Genomic DNA, 27,619 nt, shown 5'->3' on the forward strand with positions numbered 1-27,619 from the left:
TTCTTCATCTTCCCTACTCTCATTCCCCGCTAGCTCTCTCCACTTTCCAAGGTGTTTGAGGCCTTAGGACTAAGGCTTAGGATAGTTAATGATTTTTGCAAAGTTTATGTTAATCTCGTGATGCATAAAGCTTTCCATTTTCCTAGCATCACCAAGGTCACAAGGAACACAAAGATTGTATTGTAACAAAGTCTCTCTTGATGGAAGAATCTATAATACAAACGTCTTTTGAAGGGGAGATCGGCTCCAAGTAAATGCGGTCCTCATCTATTGTCATGTTCTCTAATACTCTTTCTTGCAAAAGTATTGTTCATGCCAAGTTAATTAAGTACTATGTTTATGTTGCTACTATCAATTAAGCTCACCCTCCAAGTTCTCAAAGTAATCTCACAAAAATGCTCACTCTAATTCTCTTAATTCCACTATTCTTAAAGTTCATAAGCCATTTTCATTACAACTCTGTTGCAACAACTCTACCCAATTGTAGAGACAAAACCAGCTCACTGCATCACCTAGAGATTTGTTCTCCAGCTCAAAGGGTCCCTCCTTGATCCATCAATTGTAGCAATTAACATCCAACATCTTCAAGCTCAATTGATGAAGCAGATTCCACCCATTTTTTACAGATGAGCATATCAAAGGCCATAGCTTTTTCTCTGTTGCTTACTAGCCCAAACCCTCTTAGCTTGAGATAGATTGTTATATGCCTTGACTACTCGAAGCGAGCTCATGAAATGATCACCGACACAGAGAAAACCAAGTACTTGTACTAGGTGTAGGGTTTAGAGTGGTTCGACTATGGTAGCATTTACACGCACACATAAATAAATCAACCAAAAACACTGAACCTTAGCTTGCTAAAACGTGTACCAAACTCATTTTATCGCCTTGAGCTACACGTATAAGATGCACACAGAGAATGATGTCACAAGGTAGATATGAAAAGACACATGAAAGCAAAATATAGAGCTAGAGATGGAAGCGAGATATCAAGAAGTCGTTACAATGTGGCATGCAAAACACTTACTTCAGGATGCATCACTAGACCCCACAATCAACTTGGCTATCCTTCAATGCCGATGTACCACATGGTGACAAAAACTTTGAGGCTCATTATTTCACATTATACCACCCACATTGCCGGTGTTTACAAGAATATTTGTTCCTTGCAGTTAAGTTTCACCACTGGCTTTCTCTGAGAAGGAAACGACGAATAAAACACCCAAAAAATGCACACACACATGTAAAATGCACCTAAAGCTAAATAAACAATTCAGCAACTCAAGATCTTCAGCTTCTTTCGACAGGACATATATTTTAAAACTTACAAAAAACATACTCACATTCCCAGCAACCCCTCCTTTCTCAAGGGACAAGCCAGAAGCAAAGAATGCTAAGGTGCAAACTAGCCAAGAATTACAATAGCCTCATCGTCTCGCCATCTTGCAGTCTACTCATTTTGATAGACATTGGAGAGAACAAAGAATTTTCACAAAAGAAGAACGTCAGCCATCGTGCAAACACCGCAAGATATGTTTCCTCCAGAGATGCGATCGGGCGGGCTGAGTCCAGCACACACATGACTATTCGCATTGGCAATGATATTGTTGCTCAACCATCTTCACACTCTCTCCTCCTTTGACCGTTGGGCTGCACATAAGAGCCACATTACTCCCTATAAGAACTCAAAACAGAAAAGTAAAATGTTGTTTGGTAAATTTATCTATCACTTATTCCATCTGAGAATCCTTCCTCGGTCCCTACTGAAACTTGCCACTCTAGCTGGAATAACAATAAGAGTATCTTTCCTCAACAAGAGCAACACTTCTCCTCCTAAAGCATCCAATCACCTATCCTCCTTTCATCTGTCATTAACCCTTGGATAATCCTCTCTTCATTCAAAAATTGTTTTCTTTGGAAAATTGCAGAGCACAACTGAATGGTAGTTTTAAGCTTCCTATCAGCTAACCAGATGGCAATGAAATTAAAAATGTCGTGTGTGTGTGTGTGTGTGCACGCGCGCGCGCGTGCGCATGTGCGTGTGTGTGTGTGAGTGCGTGTGTGTGAGCACGTGTGTGTGTGTGTGTGTGTGTGTGTGCGTGTGTGTGTGTGTGTGTGTGTGTGTGTGTGAGAGAGAGAGAGAGAGAGAGAGAGAGAGAGAGAGAGAGAGAGAGAGAGACTATCTATGTCTGCAAAAAGCAAAAATCACCCCAAAACAGCATCATAAGAATGATAACTGCTCGGAGCAAAATTAGCTCCAAAATTGAACACCCTAGACATAAACTAATGACAATGTAGGGCCTTTGGGTTCCCCCTCTCTTTTCTTTTTTCTTTTTTTTTTGGGGGGGCGGGGGGGAGGATGATTTTGGGGGCACACGGAAGCAGCAAAAAAATAATGGTAGAGAGCTAGTAGCTAGAGGAGCACGAACCTCACAAAATACAACAAAAACAAATGGAGGAGATGGGTGAAGAGCTAGATCCCTTTAGTCATGGGAGCTCTGTAAACTTTGAACTAAAACTGTGTGTTATTTTGAAGCGCTGGATCCCATTACCGATTGGTCGGTTCGTTGCTATGTCAAATCAGTATCTTTCCTAGGGAAGAACCGAGGACACCTCAAGCGATTTCTAAAAATCCTCTGCAAATGGTCTCTATCTAAAACTATCAGCGTATACACTCAGCTCCATTCACAATTCAGTGCTGGTAGTCAGAGATGGGATGTCAGCAAGCTAGCTTCTAGACTTGCTCAAAGCAGCCTTCCTCATGCCACCTATTCCTAGGATTGTGATCGCCTCTCCATTGGGGACAGGGGTTCAGTTTGCAATATCAGACGAGGCTAGTTTAGCATTGTGTGCCCTCATCTTCATCACAACTTATTGGTACTTATATGAATGCAAGCAGGGGATGGATCCAGCTAGCCTTGGCGATGGTATAGCAATTACAGCCAAGTTTTCAAGACTATTGCCAGAGTTTCAACTGCGTACCACAGAGATTGGCAGTAGCTTGAATGTTGTTTTGAGCGAGGGTTGTACACCATCGGATCGCATATATGTTAAAGAGTTTCATCTTCTGTCCGGTGGTGGCTCCAATATCTCCTAGGGGCAGATTAAGGAGTGAGGGTTGTTTTGTGGCTGTGCCATGCCGTAACGTCAACCTTTTTCACAGTATGAGCCATGTATTTGTCCAACCAATATGCTTGTATGAGGCAGGATCCTTGTTCATGAGTTTCCACAGGGTCAAAGTCTCTATGCTGCAGTTTTCACTAGTTTTGTCAACCCAATGATGTGGCATAAATTTGCCAAGTGGCATCTTTATCTTGCATGCCAGTTTTATGGTGATGTGACATTTTTTTGTAGCATCCCTCCATTTTTAGGTCGTGGGGTATTATGAGAGAGGTGTAGCAGACTAGCAGTGCCCGTGGCCCCCCTTGTATTCCAACCATGTTGTATGAAACTCTCTCTGCATTTTTGGGCCTCTCTCTCTCTCTCTCTCTCTCTCTCTCTCTCTCTCTCTCTCCTACAGAGGCTTGGGGCTAGTATGCATCATCTTTGTACACAGTTCCTGAGCAGGCCCCCCTTCCCGACTCCCCCGATTCATGCCCACACACATGTGCTTTTTTCACCGCTGAGATGGTGAGGAAGGCCATTGACAGGATGAGGACTGGGAGAGCATATGATCATGATGGCTTAGTGGCTGAGCATTTCACACATGCCAGAGATTTACTAGCAGAGCTTCTAGCAGTTATGTTTAACCGTGCCATGTGTGAGGGCTTGCCTGATACTTGGAGCCTATCTACTATTGTACCTATCTTCAAGTCGGGAGACCCTATGGAGCCTGGGAACTATCGCACTATCATGATTGGACACACATTGGCACGGTTGTACGCATCTATTCTTGAGCAGCAGCTGAGTAGATGGACAAAGAGGGGGATACGCGCAGCTGGGCAGGCAGGTTTCAGGAGGGGTTTTTCTACTCTTGACCATATCTTGACACTCGAAGCCATCATTGAGGAGGGCAGATCGTGTGGGAGACAGTTCTATTGTAGCTTTGTGGATTTCAACAAAGTATTTGACACAGTGCCCAGAGCTAGATTGATGCACAGATTACAGCAGATGGGAGTACCCAAAGAGCTCATTTGGGGGGTCACGGCATTATACAGGTCAGTAGTGGGGCATGTACGCACCTCAGAGGGTCTATCCACACCGGTTTACTCCACTATTGGGGTGAAGCAGGGCTGCCCGCTCTCTCCTACTCTATTTGGTATGTATGTAGATGAGGTTTCTGACTACATTGAGAGAGATGGTGATAGAGGTGCACAGCTGGCAGGGAAATGGATTCCTTTATTGTTATATGCTGATGATATTGTGTTGATCTCCGACTCTCCGGAGGGGATGCAACGTGACCTGGATGCTTTGGATAGGTTTGCTCAGGGAAGTGGTTTGTCCATCAACCTTGGTAAAACAAAGGTCATAGTATTTAATACCACCCCACAGTGGATCAGGAGGTCAGCACCTGCCTTCACATACGGCCAGGAGAAGGTGGAGTATACAGATGCTTAAACTTACCTTGGAGTGGTTTTTAGTGGGCCAGCATTTTCATTGAGGGGGGCAGCAGAGGCTAGATTGACCAGAGCCCATGTAGCATTGGGTAGATTGTAAAGGATGTGTTTACAGGTTCAGTTTCAGGAGCCTCGGACGAAGCTCTGGCTCTTTGACACTTTGGTGGCTTCTGCATTGCTTTATGGAGCTGAGATTTGGGGACCTTCACTGGATCATCATGGGAGGACAGGCCGCAGTGATGGATGGGGGGACATGGAGAAGCCTCTGGTCTCTATGATCTCGCTGCTCATTAGAGCCAAGGCTTCAATACCACGATTGTACGAGCAGAGCTAGCTGCCCCCCAACTGGTGGTTGAGGCGCTCACCAGATTTGTCTCCTTTATACACCGCATGTGGGAACTTCCCAGAGACAGCTATGCACGCCTTGCACTTGAGTCCTCTCGACAGTTAGCCATGCAGGGAGATACAACATGCTGGTACGGGGAGATGACATCATGGTTTCAGCCGCATGGGTTCAGCATAGACAGATTGCCTCCCTTCCAGTACTCACTGGATGCACCCTCTCTGACTCTTACACAGTCCGAGATCACCAGGCTCATTCGCCAAGACTTGACTCAGCTAGACACCAAGAGGACATGGATACAGCCAGCACAAGAGCTAGGCACGAAGATGGCTTTCTACAGAGAGCATCTCCTCTAGCTTACGAAGGATGGTTTTGTGACGAGGCCCAGATACATGGACACCCACTTGTCTCATGGGATACGATGTGCTATTGGCCAGATACGCACATCTTCACACCAGTTGCGGATCGGGACTAGGAGATACAGCGGAGTACCAATAGAGGCCAGGACATGCCCCCTGTGTGACATCGAGCCTGAGACAGAGTTGCACTACACATGCCACTGCCCCGTCTACTACGAGATACGAGGCCGATTCCATTGCTTGTTCAGAGAGGGCTTTGGACCATTCTCTAGAGTCATGCGGTACGAGGATTAGAGATGCCTGGGTTTGTTTTTGCTCGAGCTACGCAGACACACAGAGAGCCTGATGAGAGGAGAGGCTAGCCAGACTCAGAGACAGACCACAGACTTCTTTAGAGCTGCCACTGGACACCGAGAGGAGTTACTACCACACCAGAGCCCGTCGCTTTACACCAAAGGCATATTGATTGATCGAGCGATTGAGCTGGGGAGATCCAGACGCCCACGATTGCAAAGGACTACACAGCATTGACGGAGGCTGCATCAGAGGATTCGGGTTACTTTGGCTCGACATGCACGACGCCCGGTCAGACTACTGACCATGGAGGAGATTGATGAGATCCACCAGCGACCGATGCTGGATCTCATGTGATCTAGCTATCCCAGCTAGCTGTTTAGCTGCTTAGTCCACACCTAGCAGTTCATGATTCCATAGTATTTTATTTTTTCATTTTGTCATTCTATCATTTTGTCATCTAGTTACTCTGACTTTGTATCAAATCCACCACATTGTAACTTTCTTGTCTCATAGGTCACTTTGGCCTTTTGAAGACGTTAATATAACATTTCATTTATAACATTTCTCTCGTGTTACCAGTTTTGGAGCGCCTTTTATAAAGATGCCGCTTGGAAAATTTATGTTTCACTCCATTGAGTGGCTAGGCCTTTTGTAACCAACAAGCCGTCGGCGAGGCGATAAATCCACAATAGACATTCGAATAGAACTAAAAAAAGATAAAATTACAAAACAATCTATAGTTCACACACGAAGTGGCGAAGTTCCACTTCCAACTGTATTAGCCCCAATGTCTAGTGCCCCTTCGATGCTTCTTTTTATATTAATGACGTCACAAAATACGGCTGCCAAGGGGTCAGTCCGCAACGACGCAACCATGCATTGATCTGCAAGAAGTGACCCCCAAGGCCCATATTTGACATGACCACGTTAGTAATACAAAAGCAATTGCCCTCAAGAGCCCAATGTCACATGCTTTCGTAACTACCGTCCAAAAGCTTGCCACGTTAGCATCATAGGGCTTCCGCTTTTCTTGCCACATCATCGTTCTGGGTTCTCTCTCTCTCTCTCTCTCTCTCTCTCTCTCTCTCTCTCTCTCTCTCTCTCTCTCTCTCTCTCTCTCTCTCTCTCTCTCCCCTACTCCTCTGGTAGCATACCAACCTCACACGTTGCTAACTCAGCTTTATCTAAAGGAAATATAATTCTAAATGAAAATTAATTGGATTCATTAGTGAGAGGGTTTTTCTTGCTTGGGGGACATCATAAAAAATAATTCTAAATAATTATTGAAATTATAAGTGAGGGTTTTTTTCACTTGAGACATCCGAGTACAGATATTTCTAGTGTGTCATTCAGAGAAATGATGGGAGCACTGAGAATGGGAATATCTGTAGGGCCACCAAGAACGGGTACTTGTGATCTGTACATCAGATGGGGTGACAGGGAGAGATTGTATCATAAGTTCGGTGAGAAAGGACTAGGTGATGGGTATTCGCGATGCGTCACAGGGTGGGTGACGATTGGAAGGGAATATTCCATAGTCAGGAGGAATTCCGAACGGAGTTAGAAATGTGCACAAGAAATGAGCAAGCACTCGAATGAAGATGGGTTCAAAGGATACTTTGAGGAAATACAGTTGCTTTTTGAGAAAGCGAGTTGCTTTTTGGGAACGTAGATGCTTTCCTGTAAAGAAGTCTATGTTTGCACTACATCTGTGCCTGAGATTCATCCAAGAATGCTTGGGTTGCAATTGTGTAACCATGGTTTCCAGCTTATAAGCTTTTACTGAGTTTTGTAGCAAGTTCAAACCATTTTTAAAAGTGGCCGGCCGCCCACTTAGTAACTAGGCAGCCACATGTTAAAAAAAGCAGCAAAAACCAAGACGGGGCCCCACTCTCTCTCTCTCTCTCTCTCTCTCTCTCTCTCTCTCTCTCTCTCTCTCTCTCTCTCTCTCTCTCTCTCTAGTTCTAGGTGTTGGAAAGCATGTTCCCTAATCGCCAATGGTGTAGCATTAGGCTATGGAGGATGGAGCCTTAGCTTGATCATGTTGTTAGGGTTAAGGTTAGAGAGATGGAGATTAGGGTTAGGCTATGCCAAGTGCAAAAGCATTAGTGTAGAGTATAGACACAAAGGATAGAACTCAATAGTGCAATTGATTCATTAAAGAATAGCCTCTTAAATAGGCTTAGTGCTTTACAATCATTGACTAGAGAGGTTGCATCCTCTTGCTATTGGACCATCTCATCATCTATCCTTTCTTAGGTGGCTAGAGGGATTTCCCATATAAGCCACAAGTTAGGCTTACCCTAACACTACGTGCCCCCTTTCTGTCCCATTTCTGCCAAAAAGATCACCTCTATTTGTGTTGGCTGCCACAAGCTTTCAAAGCAGACTCTCTCACGCTCTCAGGCACTAGAAATGCCAACGCTACAGTTCAGCCCTTGCTGCTGCAAGTTCAGCAGCAGAGATGACGCTGGCAGTGACTTCCATGGCTGCCCCAAGTGCACGAGATGTCGCCAAGATCAAGGAGGCGAGTTCCATCGCAAAGAAGTGCCATCAGAGAGTGTTTCCATCATGACAAGTTGCTGTTTTTCTCTGTTTTCAGCCCATAGATGTTGTAGATGGGGCTGATTTATGAGAAGGAACCCGAGTCTAGGATTGGAAGAGAAGGTTCTCTGCGTAGAGATCTCTTCGGAGGAGTTGCTTTTCGAGAACCGAGTTGCATTCCAAGTGTCGAAACTTCATAGGTCACGCTTTTTCATGTCTTGATCTTTGAGTGTTTGTTTGCAGAAGCGCTTCCTCTTCGCGAGGGAGTAAGAGCAAAGGAAGGCATGAGCCTCTGCACGAGAAAAGCGCTCTGATAAAATAGTGAAACCGGCCCGTAGACTCGCTAGAGGGCGGTAGACTTTAGCTTTCACCCTGTCTTTACATTGTAAACTTTATGACACAGAGGAACTTCACGAATAAGCATGCGACTGCAAATTACACTTTAAGCGAAACACGGCCTAGGAGCTAGAGTGCTTCCAAGTAGGCAGTGACACCGTGATGGCCCCAAAAACTGGCGGCCCTTTCGGTATTTCTCTATCCAATTTAACTTTGGAGAAAATCTTGTAAGTTCCTACGAGCTGTTCCACTTTTATCGGGTAAATCCCCAAGCAAAAGGTGACTTTCCCGGTGCATTTGAGCACTTTCCCAAACCTGGCGAGAAATTGCAACATGCTAAATTCTCTATTTTTTGCCCCGAAAATGCACCCGCACACTTGTACAATAATCCCCTAACTTCCCTAAAGCTCCTCGGGTTATTGGGGATCAAAATGGGTAAAAGCCCTAATAAACTTAAAGCTCACTTTTTAAGTGACCGACCCACACAAAAAGACCCTAGGGCGGTTCATTCACCCTACTTGCCCATATCAATATGCAGCTCTATCTCAAGTTTTAGGCCCTCGACCCGAATTTGCAAGTTGGCTCCGTTCTTTAGTGGCTTGAGAAGTCAATAGTTTGTGACAAGCTTCAAACTTTCGTCTTGCTAGGCAAAACTTACCCTATAAGGGGGTTGGTTTGGGGGAGAGCTACCCAGTACGAGATCAATGCGATGATCTTCCGGACGTTCCGGAGGTAGCTTGTCCGATAGAGAATCCGTGAAACAATCTTTTTAGTTTTCAAGAAATTGAAAACGTTTAATGTCCAAACTAGAGAGTGAACCCTCATTAGTTTTATCTTTTTCTTGTGCGAAAATGAAGTAAGCAAAAACGCACTTCTTTATTTCCTTTTTAATGGAGATATGGCTTACACTAAGGAATAGCCAATCCCCTACATTAGCAAAAATTTTAATGTTCTTGCCCTCATGCTCAAAAGGGAGGGTCTTTTTACATAATCTGGAACCGATTGCATATGGTAATACCATGGCATACCCAAGATGTGATCACATCCCTCGACGGGTGCCATCAAGAATGATTCGCGGTCCTTGTACTCGCAAATCCTGAGATTAAGTTGTCCTTGCACAGGAGTTGCATTGGTGGTCAACCCCTTGAATGCCAATCCGGAAAGTGACCACAGTTTCAAGCTGAGCCGGTGTGAGGCCAAGCGTTTTGCAGTTTCCAATGAGATAAACTTGTCCGTTGATCCAGGGTCGTGGAGGATCAACACCCCCTAGTTATTCACGGGTCCCCAACCTTTAAGGAGCTGACGGTTCCCTTTTTCTGTTTCAGTATTCCCTGCACATCAAGAATGGAATTCGAGCCTTGTGGAGCGGGTTCCTTCTTCGATTGTTCCGAAACTGGCCACTCTAGGAAAACATTGTAGGCCATTAATTATCGCCACACCATGTGTAGACGCCATCTCCATGAGATGTCTTCCATACTTTGTCTGCTCCGTGTCCTATGAATGTCTATCAAGCCCCAAATCTCCTACATCTAGCCCTCTAAGCATCTCCTCTGAAGTCCCCTAGGAGGATGATGTTACCATCCTTGGAAAACTCCCATATGTCATTGTCTAGGATAGAGAAAGGTGACTGGCCTCTAGGCCCAGCATAGACTGATGTACTGGGGGGCATATGGCAATGTATAAAAATTGGCCTATGTCGGCCCTCAGCCTAACCCACATGTATCTAGCGTGATCGTCTCTTTGTACAATGTGTAGAAGTGGTTGTAGCTCTTTCCTAAATAATACTGCTACTCCCCCTGATCCTCTGCTCCCATGCTCAAATCTTGTGTCAATCCGGCAAGCCGTCTCCCATCTATATCCCGTGACATGTGGCATCATCTATCCAGGGGCCTGATGAGTCTCTGAGAAGAATATAATGTCCCTATCCCAAAAGCTATCCTCAAAGCTGCCCACATCCAGCCTATAAGATCCATTACAATTCCTGGCTGCGATCTTCAATATGGTCCCATAGGTCTCACATCATCATGTAAAGCGACGTTGTACAATCACCACCCGACTATCTCTGTAGAAGACAATCTTTCCCTTCTCTTCTCCATTGCTGCTGTAATCTCTGGCATCAACTCTCTCATGTGAGCCAGCTGTGAGAGGGTGAGATCATCACCGAGAAAAATACTTGTCTTCTTGAGGGTTGGCCTCTTCTTCAAGAACTCCTCCTCCAAGGAGGGGAAACGTAATATGAAAACACTGCATCGCTAGAGTTCCTTCCGATTCATTGTACCCGGCAATTTTGACCTGTATCAACCTCATCACTGCTCCTTCATGGTGGCTTCCATTCTAGTCGATGCTCCTCGACCTATCACCTGGAGAAACCAGTGCAGGGAGGACAAGGACATAGCACATTGATGCTACAGTGCAGTGTTGTTTTTGGTTAAACATTGGGTCGTCACTTGGTGTAGCTCCCATATCCAGAGAGGATCGAGTCCCTATTGGGTGGCTCTTTTGGCCACATCTTAGAGCTTATCATGATGGGCCACGCCATTTTCATTGTCCACCTTTTGTATGCCCATTGTTCAGAGTCCATCTTTGCCCGCTTGCCAATTGACTCATACTCTCATCTTCTGGCCTTCAAGAGGTGGATGCCAGAGTTCTATGAAGAAAAGTTTGACGGTTGGAAAACGATTCCGTTATCCTCTCATTTCCTTATCTTCCAAAAACCATGCACCACCTCCTTCAGCAATAGTAGCTTGCTGACATATGATTCCAGGATCTCTTGTTGTAGCCTCTTGCAAGTATTGGCACCTGAGAAGTCTAGGTTTATGGTACAGGGGATACATAGTCTCCTTACTGCCTTGACTTGGAGTGGAGGGGTCCAGTTCACTCTCAGAAAATGGTGGTTACTCACTGTCGAGATCATTCTCTCGGATGCCATGCTTTTGGCTGTTTAGCTTGTGATTGCCCCCGTCGGCCTCAGTTCGCACGGCCAGAACACGCTACCCACAATCACACCCTCCAGTAGACAAATTGCCTTCCAATTGAACATGTCTTTGCACACAGCAAGCATTCCACACGCTGACCAAGTACCCATTTGGCATACATAATCAACAAAAAAAGGAGCCGGCTCCATACACCCAATCACTTTTCAAGTGGAGGCACGCAAGCATGCCTACAAAAGGGCAAGGGCAAACTGTGTTGGGCTCCACATGAGATGTGATTGTCACAAAATGATGACGTAGGTGGAGAAGAGCCGACTGGAGCAGAACAAAGACACCCAGACAGCCAACTAAACGGCCCAAATTTTGCAGCGCACATCACAATGCGTCCATAATGACGTGGCAGCCTAGCTGATGACCTGGCAGTTTCTATGCTGGGGCCAACATTTTGGAGAATAGAAACTCCTAACGATATTACATGCAGAACAATAAAACCATTTTGCCCAATGTGGACAGTTGCAGCATGCTTGGATACAATGAACTCTTTGCTTCACACTCCTATTACAGTATAAGTTCTTCAGGGATAACTGAAAACATACCTTTACTGTTGCCATGGTTCCTGATGTCATTGAGCTCCTTTTTTTGCTTCTGTGTAGAAATGTCAGGTTTGATAAGTAAGAATTTGCGATTGGTACCTCTTAGTGCAGAACACATTTCAAGCATTCAAATTTAAGTTCCGACCTTGAACAACTCCATTCGACAAGTTCGTGTGATTTCTTGCAACTGTCTCCATTCCATTGCCATTTCAAATTCTATCGTATTTGGCTGAGAACAATGGGAAGTGGACACTGCCTTCTTCTGCAAATAAACGACTGAAAACTTAATCTGATGTTTGTTTTCATGTTCACCACAAAGGCAAAATAGAATGACTTTAATCTGTTTTTAAAAAATGTTTGGGCACCTAGCATGTCAAATTTGCAATGTTAGTCTAGTAGGTCGGCCAAAGTGTTTTGTTAGGGGGGATCTCAAGAGGTACCCCGCAGAGGAAACGAAAGCGAAAAGAAAAACGGCTGCATTATGAATGCAAGATATTTTTGTCTCTCTCTAGCAAATCCGGGCGAGTATGGGATTCTCTCTCTCTCTCTCTCTCTCTCTCTCTCTCTCTCTCTCTCTCTCTCTCTCTCTCTCTCTCTCTCTCTCTCTCTCTCTCTCTCTCTCTCTCTCTCTCTCTCTCTCTCTCTGTGTGTGTGTGTGAAATCTAGAAAGTGACGGGAGCTCTGGGAGCCTGCGCGCGCGAACCCTACTGCTGTCCTGTCGCAGCGCGCTGCCACAGCGTGCTGTGCCAGCGCCCCTTGGTGTGTGTGAGTGTGTGGGACAGTTCCTCTGCGCGCGAATCTGCCCCTCTGTCGTGGAATTCCCTGCACGCTGCGCGCAGCAGCAGCCCGTGACTGTTGCCTGCGTGACTGCCCCTGCACACCCCTTACCTAGCGTACCCTCCTGCTCGTCGCTGCTGCAAAGTGCAGTCTTGCCCAGCCAGTTTATCAGTGACAGAGCCGCAGGTTTCGCACACCTACTGGTGGCCGGTGATGTTCTGTCGGGTCTAGCTGTGCAGGACCAGAAAAGACCAGCGGGACAGTTTTGTATACAGGTTAGAGTTTCGGTCAAGCTCCAGTTTTTTGGGCAGAATTCAACAGATGTATATTCATGTGGTTTTGGTTGCTGCCTTATGTGAAGTTTGTACAGAGCTGTGGTTAGTCAGTTATTTGCAAAAGGTTTTCTTCACAGTAGATTGCGGAATTGTCTTGCCAATCAGTTTTGTTCGAAGTAGGGGTTTCTTTTAATTTATTTTTGACTCACTGTGCGTCTTTAAGCGTCGGAAAGCGATGGAACCAGCGTCGGAGGCAGCTTCTGAGATCAAGGCATGCTTGTATGAGGACTTTGAGGAGGCTCGACAAGCATGGAATGGTCAGGCGCCTGCTCTTGAGGTGCGCATTCCGGTACAGGACCTCATGGACCCAGTTGCGCAGTACGCTATGAACGCAGTTATTCTGTTTTTCCCGGGGAAAATGCCTACTGCGCAAGATGTCGACCAATGGGTCGATTTTCTCCTTAAGCAACAAGCTATCCGTGGTGTCTACTTCGGGGCGCGTGGCTTTTATGAAGTTTTGCTCGCAGATATGGAAGCTCAAAATCTTTTGCTTGAGATGTCCCCCCTCTTTTTTAATACGTAGATGACACATGTTCTCCCATGGGCGCTCACTAAAAACTACCAGAGTCTGATTCGTCACAAATGCCCGGTGTGGGTGGAAATTGTTGATTTCCCCCGCACGTGGAGACATTTCCTGCCGTTGTTGGCTGCGCAGCTTGGAAAGGTTATCTGCCCTCCCAAATTGGATGCGAATACCAACAGGTTTTGTATTCTATGGGACACGAACAAGATTACCCCTGATGGTATTATGGTTGACTCAGGTGATCCATGGGTAGGCAAGCGCCCGTTTAAACTTAAATGGAAAAAATTTGCGAATTCATGTTTTCGATGTGGCAAGTTTGGTCATATGCAATCCGAATGTCCAGAGCCGGTCTTGCAACCCCCTCCATCTGCTGTTCCTTTGTCCACCTCTATCCCTACTGGAAAACCCACAAGTGAAGCTAAACAAAGTGGAGTTTCTACTACTAAAGTGACTTCGAATGTGGACAAAGGGAAAGGCAAGGTACAACTAGTTACTGATCTTGGGAATGGGACTGCTGCTAAAGGCAAAAATGTTGGACCTGCTGATGTCAACACATGGGTGGTGCCGAAAAAAGTACTGAAGATTTGCATGCCACTTTCTTCTCGTAATTACGTTCCTTCTGTTAATGCTAACAAGAATGCATCGTTTAAGCAACTTCCATGTAATGACAATCGCACGCTGATTGATGCATGGGACAAAGCGATGCACTCTTACAAAGATGTACTCCTCGGTGAGGCTTCCACATCGCATGTGAACAATGTGGACATGTTTCCAGCCCTGACTCAGAGGCTGGGTCCTCGTACGGATGCGGTGGATGGAGACGTGTCTATGGGCACCTCCACTTGATTTTGATACTCGTTGCTTTTGTACATATGTTTTCAATGCAAAGTCATATTAAATGCATCTCATACAATGTGCGTGGGTTATGCAATCTTGACAAATGGCGGCTGACCTGGCACTATGTACATACATGTAGGGCAGACATAGTTGTATTGCAAGAGCACAATCAGCACGAGTTTGCTGGTCAATGCTCCTATTTTGTTGGATATTGGATTGCGTATGCTGGCTCGCAAAATTTCCCTGGTGTATTGATGATGATTCGACATGAGCTTCAGCTTGTTTTGTTATACAATGACAGGCATGGTCGGTGGATGGTTGTACAGTGTCTGTTGAATGGTCGAGTTCATGAATTTGGAGGTACATATGCATTTACGGCCTCTGGGCAAAGAGCTGCTTTGTGGCGGGAAATCTCCTCTCGCCCATGGACATCGAATGCCTTTTTGTGTGGAGATTTCAATAATAGTCCTGGTTTGCTTGACAATACCACAGGAAATTCGCATATGTTGCTTGCGGAGAGACATAATTGGGATCATTTTGTTGCCTCTGCTCAAATGATTGATATATGGCGTTCTTTGCATCCTAATGCCTCCGGTTTCACCTTTCAGCATGCTGCTTACTCCTCTTATAGAGCACGATTGGATCGTTGGTATTTGCTTAATGGGCAATAGTATGAAGAATTTGTATGTGATATGAGGATAGATTATGCTCTGCAGCTTTCGGATCATTATCCTCTTTTGCTGTCGTTGTATTTTGGACAGTCTATTTGTGATCAGGCTCTTCACAGGAAACGTTTGTTGCATGTTAATAATGCCTATCTTACTCATAAAGCTTTTCGTCACATGGTTGTCGATATTATTCCTCCGTTGTTGGCCCAAATGCATATTGATTTGGATGCTGCTTGGTATCGTTTTGTCATGCGAGTACAAAGTGTGATTTCTGACTATGGTAGGCAGCATATGCAGCGCATTCGGGAGAATGTCGGTGATGCGAAACAGGTTAGTCAACGATTACAACAATTGGCTGATTTCCGCCCATTGTCTGATTCTGAAATGACGGAGTTATGTGAAGCTGAAGTATGTATTCAGCAAAATGATAAGCGGAAGCCTGCTAAGTGGTAGACGCGTGCACGTCAACAGGCCTTTATGGATAAAGGTTGTGCTTCGAAGAAATTTTTTAAGCTTTTGCATCATTCGAGAGTCTCACAGTCGATTAAACGGGTTATGCTTCCATCGGGTGCTTGGACTTCTTCGAAGAGGGAACTTGCTGAGGTTATGGTTTCACATTACCGTAAGGTGTTTGCTGCTCCATCTCAGCCGTCTTCGGCAGCTTGTCGAGCGCGTCAATTGTTGCTTTCTTATGTTCGTCCGATCTTATCTTCGCAGGAGGCACACTACCTTGAGGATCCTTTCTCTGTCGCCGAATTGCATGCTGCCTTGCTTGCATTGGGTCGGTGGAGATCTCCTGGTTGGGATGGACTTACTGTGGAATTTTTCCTCTCGTTTTGGGATGCTCTTGAGCAACCCCTGATCTTCATGATAAATGTGGCATGGGAAAAACAAGATCTACTAGTTTCATGGAAAGAGGGCTTACTTAACTTGTTGCCCAAGCGAGCGCTTTGCAAGCAGTTTTCTCATTGGCGGCCCATAACTCTGATGCCGGTGATATACAAGATTTTGGCTAAAATGTTGGTCCATCGCATCAAGGACTAAATGTTTACAGGACTTCATCAGGCTCAGTATGGTTTCATTCCTCGTCGTCATATCATGGATAATTTGGCCAATCTTATGATTGGCATGGAATATGCTAAGTATACGCAACAAGATGTGCTGGTCATGCAAGTTGATATTGAAAAGCCCTTTGACACTGTGCATTGGGACTTCATTGCTGCCACAATGAGAAGTCTCGGGTTTGGTCCTAAGTTGGTTAATGTGGTTTATTTCTTGTATGATTGTAGTACGTCTTCGGGAATTCTGGAAGGGGAAGTGACAGAATCGTGGCCGCTTGGTTGTTCGGGTCGACAAGGTTGCCCTATTAGTGCTTTGCTGTATGCAATTGCTTCTCATCCTTTGTTGATGTATCTTGATCACTTGACCTCTACGCAGCGTCTTCATGGTTTGCAACTACCTTCGGGTCATACTTTTATTGGGCAGGCTTATGCAAATGACTCGCTATTTATGCCCCGCAATCAGCAAAACGATGTTCAAGAGATTATGAACGCTTTGGAATTGTTTGCGCTTGCAGTTGGTCTTAAAGTCAATTTCCGTAAATCAAAGCTCCTGCCGCTTCGTTCTTGTGATTGGCATGCTCTGTTGTGGCCATGAGAGATTGTTCTTCCAAATGTAATCACTAGGCATTTGGGTTATCCAATTGGCTGGAATGTTACTCACAAGCAGAAAGTGGATTGGGTTATGAATCGCTTGAATGTTAAATTGCATTACTGGAAGCTTTCTACCTGGCTGCTACATGTTCGCCTGCGAATTGTCCAGAGTATCCTCATGGCATATGTTCAGTTCTTTTTGCCATTGTTGCATTGGCCCCGGCATTGTCTTGACTCTCTCATGTCGGCCATTTTGTCTCATTTATGGCAAACGCGTGCTCACAAGAAAGGTTTGCGCTTAATATCGATGGCAAAACTTTGTACACCAAAGCGCTTTGGTGGTTTGAATATTTTGGACTTGCGTAGGCATGTCATTGCTAGTAACGCTATGCTTTTGCCTACACTTGTGCATCAATCTCAGCCTTGGACTCTTATGTTTGCACACTTGAGTCAGCATGTGGTTACATCTACATTTGGTCACTGGCAATCATCCATGTGGAAGGCAGTATTTGGTAAGATGGATGGTCATATTCCTGGATGCCCGCTTTCTTCCACCTTGCTTTCAGCATGGAAACAGGTTATGATTCATCTCTCATGGAATGCTCGGAGGGAAGGAAACTCACTTCGTGCAGAGCCTCCATTGCAGTCGGATTTTTTCTCTTACTTTGGTCAACCGCTCGCCTCGCCAGGCGTATTCTCTCTCTTGCCGTGGCATTTGAGTGGTTGGGGATGTAGTGGACGCAGTTGGTTTTACTTTCGAGTTTCCATTTGCCGCTCGCCGCTTTGGATTGGGCATGCATTATCGCCAGTTTTGGAGAGAATTACGACAAATGTTGACAGGTCTTTTGCACGTTTCACCTATGGCTGATGGTGATCGAATGTCTGACTGGAAGCTTGGGGATATGCCATTTCAAGATATTTCTGTTGGTCGAGCATATGCTTTTCTTCTGCCTCGTCCATGGATTGCTGATCATTGCAACACTATTTGGCACATGCATAAATCGGACATTTGGTGGCGTACGATTATATCTGCAATATGGAAAAGCCGTTTGCCGTTGAAAGAGCGGTTGTTTCTTTGGCGGTGTTTACTTGGTGTGCTCCCAGTGGGTACCTTTCTTCGGAAGCGCCGTGTCGGCCCTTCATCGCGTGTTCGTTGCTTATCTGCCGAGGAGGATGTTTGTCACCTCTTGTGGGATTGTTGTGTCACTCGAGATTTCCTTCGTCAGGTATCTGCGTGTATGCGGCTACGTTTTCCCTCGCCGGTCTTCCATAAGCGGTTTTGGGTTTTTGGTATCTTCTCGCCGGCGTTGCAAGGCTTTGCAGTCTTCTTCATGTGGGTCAGGTTTTGGCATATTGGAGCCTGTGGCGACAACGTAATGGCTATATGTTCCATAGCATTCATGCGGATCCTCTACCTTTCTTCAGGATTTCCCTTCGGCAGTCTCTGCGGTTTGCCTTGGAAGTAGGTGATATCACGGCGGAGATACATCAGCTTTCTTATGAATGCTTTTAGATATTTTGTACAGTTGAACATTGTTGTGTTCCTTTCCTTGTACATCTTTTTGGTGGGTTTTCCTCTCTTTGAGGTTTCCCACAGTTAGTTAAATCAAATTGATTTACAAAAAAAAAAAGTGTGTGCGCGCGTGCAGGCAGTTGTGAGTTCTGTTCGTCTACTCGGCAGCGATAGGTCGCCCTCTGTCTCTCTCGTCATGTGGTTGGGAGCCATGTCTATTGACGAAGAGACATCACTCTAGACTAAAGAGTTAAATTTTGACCAATAGTTGTGACCATTCGGTGTAAGGGTGCAACCATTCGATAAAGAGGTGTAAGCATTGGCAAAGAGACACACCCTTTCGAAGACAAGGGTCTCCATTCTTGTCTATATTCGTATCTACAACAGAATCGAGTAAAAGAAGGTAACATACGGATGGAGTATGCGTCACAATCCTGACATTCCCTCCCACTTAAAATGAGATCCTCAGTTAAAGAAATGACTTCTAATGTTGATAGAATTTTGGAAAAGAATTGAATCTCTAAAATATTTCACTCTTTGAGTTATCTAGAACCTTTGTCTTGAACTTTTGCTTCTTGCAAAACCTTTTTGCTTTAACTGATAAATCTTATGTCATTGTATCATTCACTCTTTGAGTTATCTAGAACCTTTGTCTTGAACTTTTGCCTCTTGCAAATCCTTTTTGCTTTAACTGATAAATCTTATGTCATTGTATCATTTAAAGGAACGTGGCTTAATAGGGTTGACTGCAACAAGAGAGTGATCTTCCAAATCCTTCATGTGATGTAAAACTTCCAGTTGCAAATCATGCAATAACTACGAAACGTTCGGCGAAGAGGAAATCTTCTTAAGACATTCTTTGGAGGGGGTAACTTCAACTTTACTAATCATTGAAGAAAAATTTTGACCGACATTGCAATCATCATTTATTAAGGAATCCCAAAATTCTTCACAATCATCTTCAGAAACTGTCACTTCATGACTTGCAATAGACATATCATTGTCCATCAAAGAATTTTTTTAAAAAAACATAATCGTCTTTCAACTCAAAATCTGCACCCATATCTTTATCTAATAATGAAATATCACTTGGAAAAATTTCCTATTCAAAATCATCTTTGTCTTCATCAATTGATTCCAAAGAAGTTAATGAATCCAAAAACAAATCAACAATAATAATTTCTGCACCTGCATCATGTTGTTTGACTTGTGAACGTGAGGCTTAAATAACTCGTTCCACACGATAAAGCTTCCATAAAATTAGTTCATGCCCATCTTTGAACGGATTGACAATATGTCCTCGAAAGTTAATAGTTGGATCATATTGGTGTTTGACTTCAGATTCTTGTCCGGTGGTGGCTCCAATATTAGGGAGTGAGGGTTGTTTTGTCGCTGTGCCCAATCGTACTTACTTTAGACGTACTTGTTCACCGCAGTGCACTTCACTGTGTTGCTCACCCGATAGGCTGGACCTCCGTTCCTAAGGTTCCTGTGGTCAGAGTTTCGAGTCTTTTACAGTTTTGCTACTAAATATGTGTGTCAGCTCACTTTCAATGCGTTTACATATTTCTTAGCAGTATTAGGCCATTTATGGAATCGTGGAGTTTTGCTCGAGGTAGAGCAAACCTGTGATTTGCCTATATATGTACCCCCCTCCCTCCTTTGGCATGTGTTTTCAGTGCAGAGATCCAACGTTTGGGCATACTCTCTCTCTAGCATTTTGGCGTGCGGCGAATTCCTCTCTAGCGTTTTTCTCTCTAGCGTTTTTCTCTCTAAGCGTTTTGCCATCGATCTCTCTTCTCTCTCCTAGCGCTCCCTTTTCTCTACGCATTGAGCCCCTACACATGTGGTTACATGCGTGTTTAGTTACCCGTGCCCGTTCCGTGGGCGGTACGCGCTAGGAGCTTGACAACGAGGAGATCCATCACGGTAGATCCGAGATCTATTGGCTGCCCAGTACGGTGAGGTGGTTTGCACGCGGTTGCAGACAAGTTCATCACCTGATTTACCATTTTCCGTTGCACCTTTGACATGGTATCAGAGCCACGGCGTGCTCTTGAATCGGATAGGTGACTTGTGCGAGTTTGTGGTGCTGATTTTTCACGACAAAAAGTGACGGTTTGCTGGTTTTTCTGCGTTTTTCACTCTTTTGGGGTTGATATCGGCTGTAGTGGGCAGATTTGCTGATTTTATCCTCTACCTCGACCTAGCCTTATCACATGCCTAGATTTCTCCAACACCATGAAGAAGAGTGATAAATCTGAAAAAGTTCAACCCCTGATAACGAAGTACATCATCAGGAGGAAACCCGTGGCGCTGAACACACCGTCAACGAGGAGTGGGGAGATCGGTCCCAGTTCTACTCCGGCATAGGTGATCTGCAAGGTGCAATGACTGTTGAACTTTGCTCAAGATGAGTGCTCCGAATTGTGCTCAAGGGTCCCTTTTACTTACAGAAGGGAGAGCCTTTCTTTCCCTTAGTGAGAGAGTGCAAATGATCACAAACAAAGTGGTAAACACTGAGAATGAAGGTGCTGAGACTGAGAGATAGAGAAGCTTGCACTACATGCTAGCGTTTTGCAGATTTCCGGCGATAAGCACCTCCATTGCATTAGCGTTTTCAGTTTTCAGCAGTTAGACTCCGCACCGCAGCCCCCAAACGTCGCAGATCTCACCTTTCCGGAGCAGATCCTCACCGTACGATCAGATCAGCCAACGTTTGCAGAATCAGCCCGCTCTTCGCAGATTTCAGCATCTGCGTTTTCAGCGCATCGTCGTCGCGTCGTCGTCATCGCGGTCGTCACCTACATAGAGTCAGAATTCAGCAGATAGAAGATTTGCATATTTCAGCCCCTAGCGTTTTCAAATTTCAGCCCGTCTCGTCGTCGTCGTCGTCATCATCGCCGTCGACATCGTCGGCATGGCCATTGCATTTAGACCATTGTAGAGATTTGTGCAATCAATAGTAGACCTCTCTCGCCATAGAGAGTGAGACCCTTAAGAGGAGGGTTTGACAACATTCTAGTGTCGTATTCTTCTCTCTCTATCTCTCAGTCTCAGCACCTTTATTCAAATGTCTTTCACTTTGTTTGTGATCACTTGCACTCTCTCACTAAAGAAACGAAAGGCTGTCCCTTCCGTAAGTAAAAGGAACCCTTGAGCACAGTTCGAAGCACTTATCTTGAGCAAAGTTCAACATTCACTTCCGCTGCACCTTACATTGGTATCAAAGCTTTGGCAGTGTTCTGTATCACTCGAGGAAAGAACCACAAAAAAAAAAATTGCTTGTTGCAATCGCACGTAACCCAAGTCCACTTGGGTGTGTCGATTCCTAATCGCGTTTTTGAAGAGTGACAAGAAACCCAAGAAAGAAGGGCTTGCCCAACCTCCCCTTGTTTCTCTTTTCACTCATTGAGAGCAGACCGTGCACTTAGCAGCCGGCCAATCGACGTGAGGTGGAAAACAGCAACCTTGGTGTGAGCGCAAGGCCGCCAAGGGGTGCGCCCGCAGGGAAGAGTCGAGCTCGGGTAAGAGAAAAGCCTTCTCTAACACAGATTGCAAGCTAGAGAAAGACCCTCAAGAACCCAAGTTCCTCGTGAACTTAAGAACCCAAGATCTCAGTGTATGGTCATCACCCGAAGCGGAATGGATACTTTGCATGAAGGTGATGAGCATGGAGGTGGTGAAGAAGAATTTTCCCCACCAGGAGGTTTTTCCGACCCTCCCCCTTCCCCATCTACGCCACAGTTTGCACCAACTCCTATGGAGGCTTTGCTCAAGTCGATGATGGACATGATGCTACAACAAGAGGTGCAATGCGCCACCTTTGATCGCAAGCGCGAGCAAGCGCACTTGGCGGCCAAAGGAAGATGGTTACCCTTGGAGCGTGAGCGCGAGCAAGCGCGCTTGGTGACCGAAGAAAGAAAGGCAGCCTTGGATCGCGAGCGTGAGGAAGTGCGCTTGGCGGCCTAGGAAAGAAAGGCAGAATTGGAACGCGAGCGCAAAGACAGACGAGCGGCCTTGGAGTTAGAGCGTGAGGCGCAGAGAGACCAATGCATGCAAGGGTTGGTCCTACGGGTACTTACCTCGAAACCCGAGCCGATCAAAGATGTTGGTAGTTCATCAAGTAGCAGAAACTCGGACCCAAATAACCCCGTCACAGAGAAGTTGACATTTAGTAAGTATGACGGTAAGATGGATGCTAATGTTATTCATTCTTGGTTGCATCAATTTAATGCTTATTTTGCGACAACTATCACGAAGAACCGATCTTGGCTCTCAAGTCACGATCTAAGGAACCCCCACAGGAAGTATTGTGTATGCGCATGAGTAACCTCAAGACCCTCAAGAACCCAAGACCCGCAAGAACCCAAGTTCCTCGTGAACTTAAGAACCCAAGACCACAAGAACCCACAAGAACCCACGACTTCAATAGATGGTCATCACTCGAAGCGGAACGGATACTTCGCTTGGAGGTGATGAGCATAAGAGACGACGAAGAATTTTTCCCACCAGGAGGTTTTTCCGACCCTCCTCCTTCCCCATCTACGTCAAGGATTGCACCAGATCCTATGGAGGCTTGGTGTAAGACGATGATGGACATGATGAAAACGTGGCACAAGCAAGAATGGCAACCATGGAGCATGAGCACTAGCAATTACGCTCGGAGGCCAAAGAATTTGATCGCAAGTACGCAGAAAGAAAAACAGACTTGGATCGCACGAAAGTTGTTCATTCTTCCTCTCTCATTTCTAATGTGCAGGCGAAGATTGAAAAGATTCAGGAGAAGGAGACTCTTTCAGTCTCTTTTTCTCCAAAGCATAACACACATGATTTGCATGATGATAAGCATGATGATTTGAATGATAACGATAAGCATGAAGAATTGCATGACAATGACAAGCATGATGATTTGCATGATGATCAAGATGTGATTTCTCACAAGCATGATGATTTGCATGATGATCAAGATGTGTTTTCTCACAAGCATGATGATTTGCATGAAGATGATGTGATTGCTCACAAGGATGATGTGTTAGTTGATACTTTTTCTAGTGAAGCTAACCTCGTTGTAGATTTGATCAATCACCAAGAACCAATCTTGGCTTTCAAGTCGAGGTCCACAGAACCCTCACAGGAAGATTCGATCAATCACGACGAACCGATCTTTGCTCTCGAGTCGAGGTCCAAAGAACCCCCACGGGAAGTATTCTGTGTTCGAATGATTCGTCAGCACGCATTGTTCGAGTGTTACATTCGTGATCGTTTCCTGTATTTTAGTCAGCGTCTTTATGTGATCCCTTTTCCTAGGCATGACATTGTACGTTGAGCACGTTTCACTCATGAATGAGCACGGATGTATGCAGATTTTTCATGAAAAGCTAAAATGTTTGCATTCAAGGAAGTCAGATTCCATGTCTCTTCCTTGGCATAACACATTCGTAGAAAGAGCACAAGAAAGTATGAGCACCAGCATGGGCATTTCCGTTGTGAATTTCCACAGTTGATTGATTTAGATCAGAATGTCAAGATTCGACCCCATTGTTTGCGTGTGTTTGATGAATGGTTTGGCACTCTCTCTCTATGTTCATCTGCATTGCATGCACACTTTGTTCAAAGGCATAGAATTTTTCCAGTCACTTTACATGGAATAGGTATGTTCCTTCAAGTTCTTGGGTTCTTCTTTCGCTTGCAATCTGTGTTAGAGAAGGATCTTCTCTTAACCCGAGTTCTGCTCTTTTCCGCGGGCGAACCCCTTGGCGGCCTTGCGCTCACACCAAGATTGCTTTTTCCCACCTCATGTCGATTGGCCGGCCGCTAAGTGCACGGTCCGCTCTCAATGAGTGAAAAGAGAAACAAGGGGAGGCTGGACAAGCCCTTCTTTCTTGGGTTTCCTGTCACTCTTCAAAAACACGATTAGGAATCGACACGCCCAAGAGGACTTGGGTTACGTGCGACTGCAACAAGCAAAAAAAATTATACGGTTCTTGTGGTTCTTTCCTTGAGTGATACAGAACACTGCCAAAGCTCTGATACCAATGTAAGGAGCAGCGGAATGAATGTTGAACTTTGCTCAAGATGAGTGCTCCGAACAAGGTTCCTTGTTCTTAGGAAAGGGAGAGCCTTCCGTTCCTTTAATGAGACAGTGCAATGGACACAAACAAAGTGAATGGACACTGCGTGAAGGTGCATGAGACTGAGAGATAGAGAGAGAAGAGAATATGACACCAGAATGTTGTCAAACCCTCCTCCGAAGGCCCCACTCTCTATGGCGAGAGCGGTCTACTTATGATTGCACAAATCTCTACAATGCTTGCCGACGATGTCGACGACGATGAGGACGATAACGAGACTGGCTGAAATCTGAGAATGCTAAGGGCTGAAATCTGCAAACCTTTATCTACTGAATTCTGACTCTATGTCGATGATGATATCGATGGCGACGATGCGACGAGGACGTGCTGAAAACGCAGATGCTGAAATCTGCGTTTTCCGGGCTGAAACTGTAACAGACTTGGACACTCCAAGTCGAGAATCAATCACAACAGCACCAAATAACCACTTCAAAACAGTTCACAGTTCACAATAGATTTGCACTGGCCCGACGGAGTTCCGTGCCTAGAGATATTGGCCCCAAAGATTGGCGCCCCTTTCGGTATTTCTTTATGTATTAATCAGTTCAAAGTATAAGAGTGGTTCGGGTCTCACTCTCAGACTCTGCGTCCAGATGCTCTGCAGAGTGGGAGCACCCCGACTCACGTATTTAATTTACAAGGGATGCCAAAAGCAGAGCCCCAAAAGCTTCAAATCAAAAGCAAAATTTCTCTCTCTCTCTCTCTCTCTCTCTCTCTCTCTCTCTCTCTATTTCCAATTGCGTAGAGCAAAAGCTGCTTTTCCAGCACGTGATTTCCGGGCAGTGCCGTACGACGCACGTCATCCTCAGTACGCATTGTTCGAGTGTTTCATTCGTGACGCTTTCCTGTATTTTAGTCACCATCTTTATATGTTCCCTTTTCATAGGCATGCCATATTGTACAATGAACACGATTCACTCATGAATGAGCACGGATATATGTGGATTAACCGATCTTGGCTCTCGAGTCACGATCTAAGGAACCCCCACAAGAAGTATTGTGTATGCGCATGATTACTCAGTACGCATTGTTTGAGTGTTTCATTCGTGACGCTTTCCTATATTTTAGTCACCATCTTTATATGTTCCCTTTTCATAGGCATGCCATATTGTACAATGAACACGATTCACTCATGAATGAGCACGGATGTATGCGGATTACTCATGAAAAGATAAAATGTTTGCATTCAAGGAATTCACATTCCATGTCTCTTTCTTGGCATGACACAGTATCCGAAAGAGCACAAGAAGGATTGAGCATCAAGCATTGGCACTTCCATTGTGATTTGCCACAATTGATAGATTTAGATCAAAAAGACAAGTTTCGATTCCAATTTTTGCGTGTGTTTGATGAACTGTTTGGCACTCCGTCTCTTTGTTCATCTATATTTGCATGCACAGTCTTTAAAGAAGACTAGAATTTTTCCAGTCACTTTACATGGAATGGGTATGTTCATGTTTTTGTGTTGGAAGTGGTTTCAAGAATTTTCCTCCTCAGAGATTCTTGAAGAAGGTAGATTCACGACTATAGCCGAAGTTGGAGCTTTGACGCAGCCACAGATGACTTTGTGTCGCTTTCAAAGCAGCCCATAGAAGCAAGCGTTGCAGACCTTTATAAAGTTCAAGTATCGCACGACCCACACATCAAAGTGGGCCGGCGAAGAGTCCTTCCCAGGATTCATCCAAACGATGTTGGCGATCTCTCTCGACGCCATACAATCCGGTACCAGTAGCTCACTTTAAAAAGGAGGGGATGTCACCTGCACATCTAACCCTATGTGCATGTGGACAAGCTACTTCATGACAAGGATTCCGTTAGCTTAGGAAGCGTTCTGGCACCTTTGTGAGTCTGTTCGCAGACCGTGCACGTCCAGACACTTAGAGTAGTTGGATTTTCTCTGGTTGCATACAGCATGATCATCAATATTACCATCAGAATCCATCGTGAGCATTTTACAGTGCACAAAACCCATTTTCCCTATTTTAGCCATTTTTGTCACGTGCACATCTAACCCTATGTGCATGTGGACAAGCTACTTCATGACAAGAGTTCAGTTAGCTTACGAAGTGTTCTGGCACCTTTGTGAGTCTGTTTGCAAACCGTGCATGTCGTGACACTTAGAGTAGTTGCAATTCCTCTGGTTGCACACAGCATGATCATCAGCATTACCATCAGAATCCATCATGAGCATTTTACAGTGCACAAAACCCATTTTCCCTATTTTTAGCCATTATCACTTATCATTAAAAAGTGACTTTGTTGGGAAACTGGGTAGGGCAATTTGGCTAAGGAAATATATAAGAAACCTAGCACTAGCACTTTCTGGTAGAAGAGGCAGCAGAGACCCAGTGTCTGACAGTGCACCTTCTCGGCAAGACCCCGGCAGGACAACCTAGCGTTTCAGCCCCTAGACCAACCAGAGTTTTTCAGTTGCAAATCAGCCTTGGCGTTTATCTACAGCAGATCAGCTTGGCGTTTTCCATAGCATCAAAATACCTAGCGTTTGCAGACTCCCTGATCAGCCTGGCGTTTTTTGCAAACAACAGATCAGCCTAGCGTTTTTGCAGCTTGCAGTACTTGCTAGCGTTTTGCAGATTCCCGGCGAGAAGCACCTCCATTGCATCAGCGTTTTCAGTTTTCAGCAGTTAGACTCCGCATCGCAGGCCCCCAACCTCGCAGATCTCACCTATCGCAGCAGATCCTCGTCGCACGGTCAAATCAGCCACAGTTTGCAGAATCAGCCCACTATTCGCAGATTTCAACGTCTGCATTTTCAACGCATCGTCGTCGCGTCGTCGTCGTAGTCATCATCGCCGTCGTCACCGACATAGAGTCAGAATTCAGTAGATAGAAGATTTGCAGATTTCAACCCCTAGCGTTTTCAGTTTTCAGCCCGTCTTGTCATCGTCATCATCGCCGTCGACATCGTCGGCAAGACCATTGCATTTAGACCATTGTAGAGATTTGTGCAACCAATAGTAGACCTCTCTCGCCATAGAGAGTGGGGCCCTTGGAGGAGGGTTTGACAACATTTTGGTGTCGTATTCTTCTCTCTCTATCTCTCAATCTCAGCACCTTCATTCACAGTGTCTTTTCACTTTGTTTGTGATCATTTGCACTCTCTCACTAAAGAAACGGAAGGCTCTCCCTTCCGTAAGTAAAAGGAACCCTTGAGCACAGTTCGGAGCACTCATCTCGAGCAAAGTTCAACGTTCACTT

General features: G+C 45.2%; 1 protein-coding gene across 2 annotated transcripts in view; it reads right to left on the reverse strand.

Moving 5' to 3' along the window:
• Positions 1-27,619, reverse strand: part of LOC147437855 (protein ANTI-SILENCING 1-like) — a 180,566-nt gene that overhangs the window by 39,648 nt on the left and 113,299 nt on the right. The window contains exons 9-11 of one of the 2 annotated variants that reach the window (XM_086487291.1): positions 12,107-12,223; positions 11,965-12,013; positions 1,277-1,650 (exon numbers count right to left, since the gene is read on the reverse strand). In XM_086487291.1, coding sequence (XP_086343417.1) covers positions 1,622-1,650; positions 11,965-12,013; positions 12,107-12,223 — 195 coding nt within the window. In that variant the 3' untranslated portion in view covers positions 1,277-1,621. Of the gene's footprint in view, positions 1-1,276; positions 1,651-11,964; positions 12,014-12,106; positions 12,224-27,619 lie in introns of those variants that run through there. The other variant, XM_086487292.1, reaches the window with a different exon arrangement.

The sequence above is a fragment of the Adiantum capillus-veneris genome, chromosome 17, assembly GCF_014529385.1.
Source record: "Adiantum capillus-veneris isolate H3 chromosome 17, ASM1452938v2, whole genome shotgun sequence".
Classification (NCBI taxonomy): Eukaryota; Viridiplantae; Streptophyta; class Polypodiopsida; order Polypodiales; family Pteridaceae; genus Adiantum; species Adiantum capillus-veneris.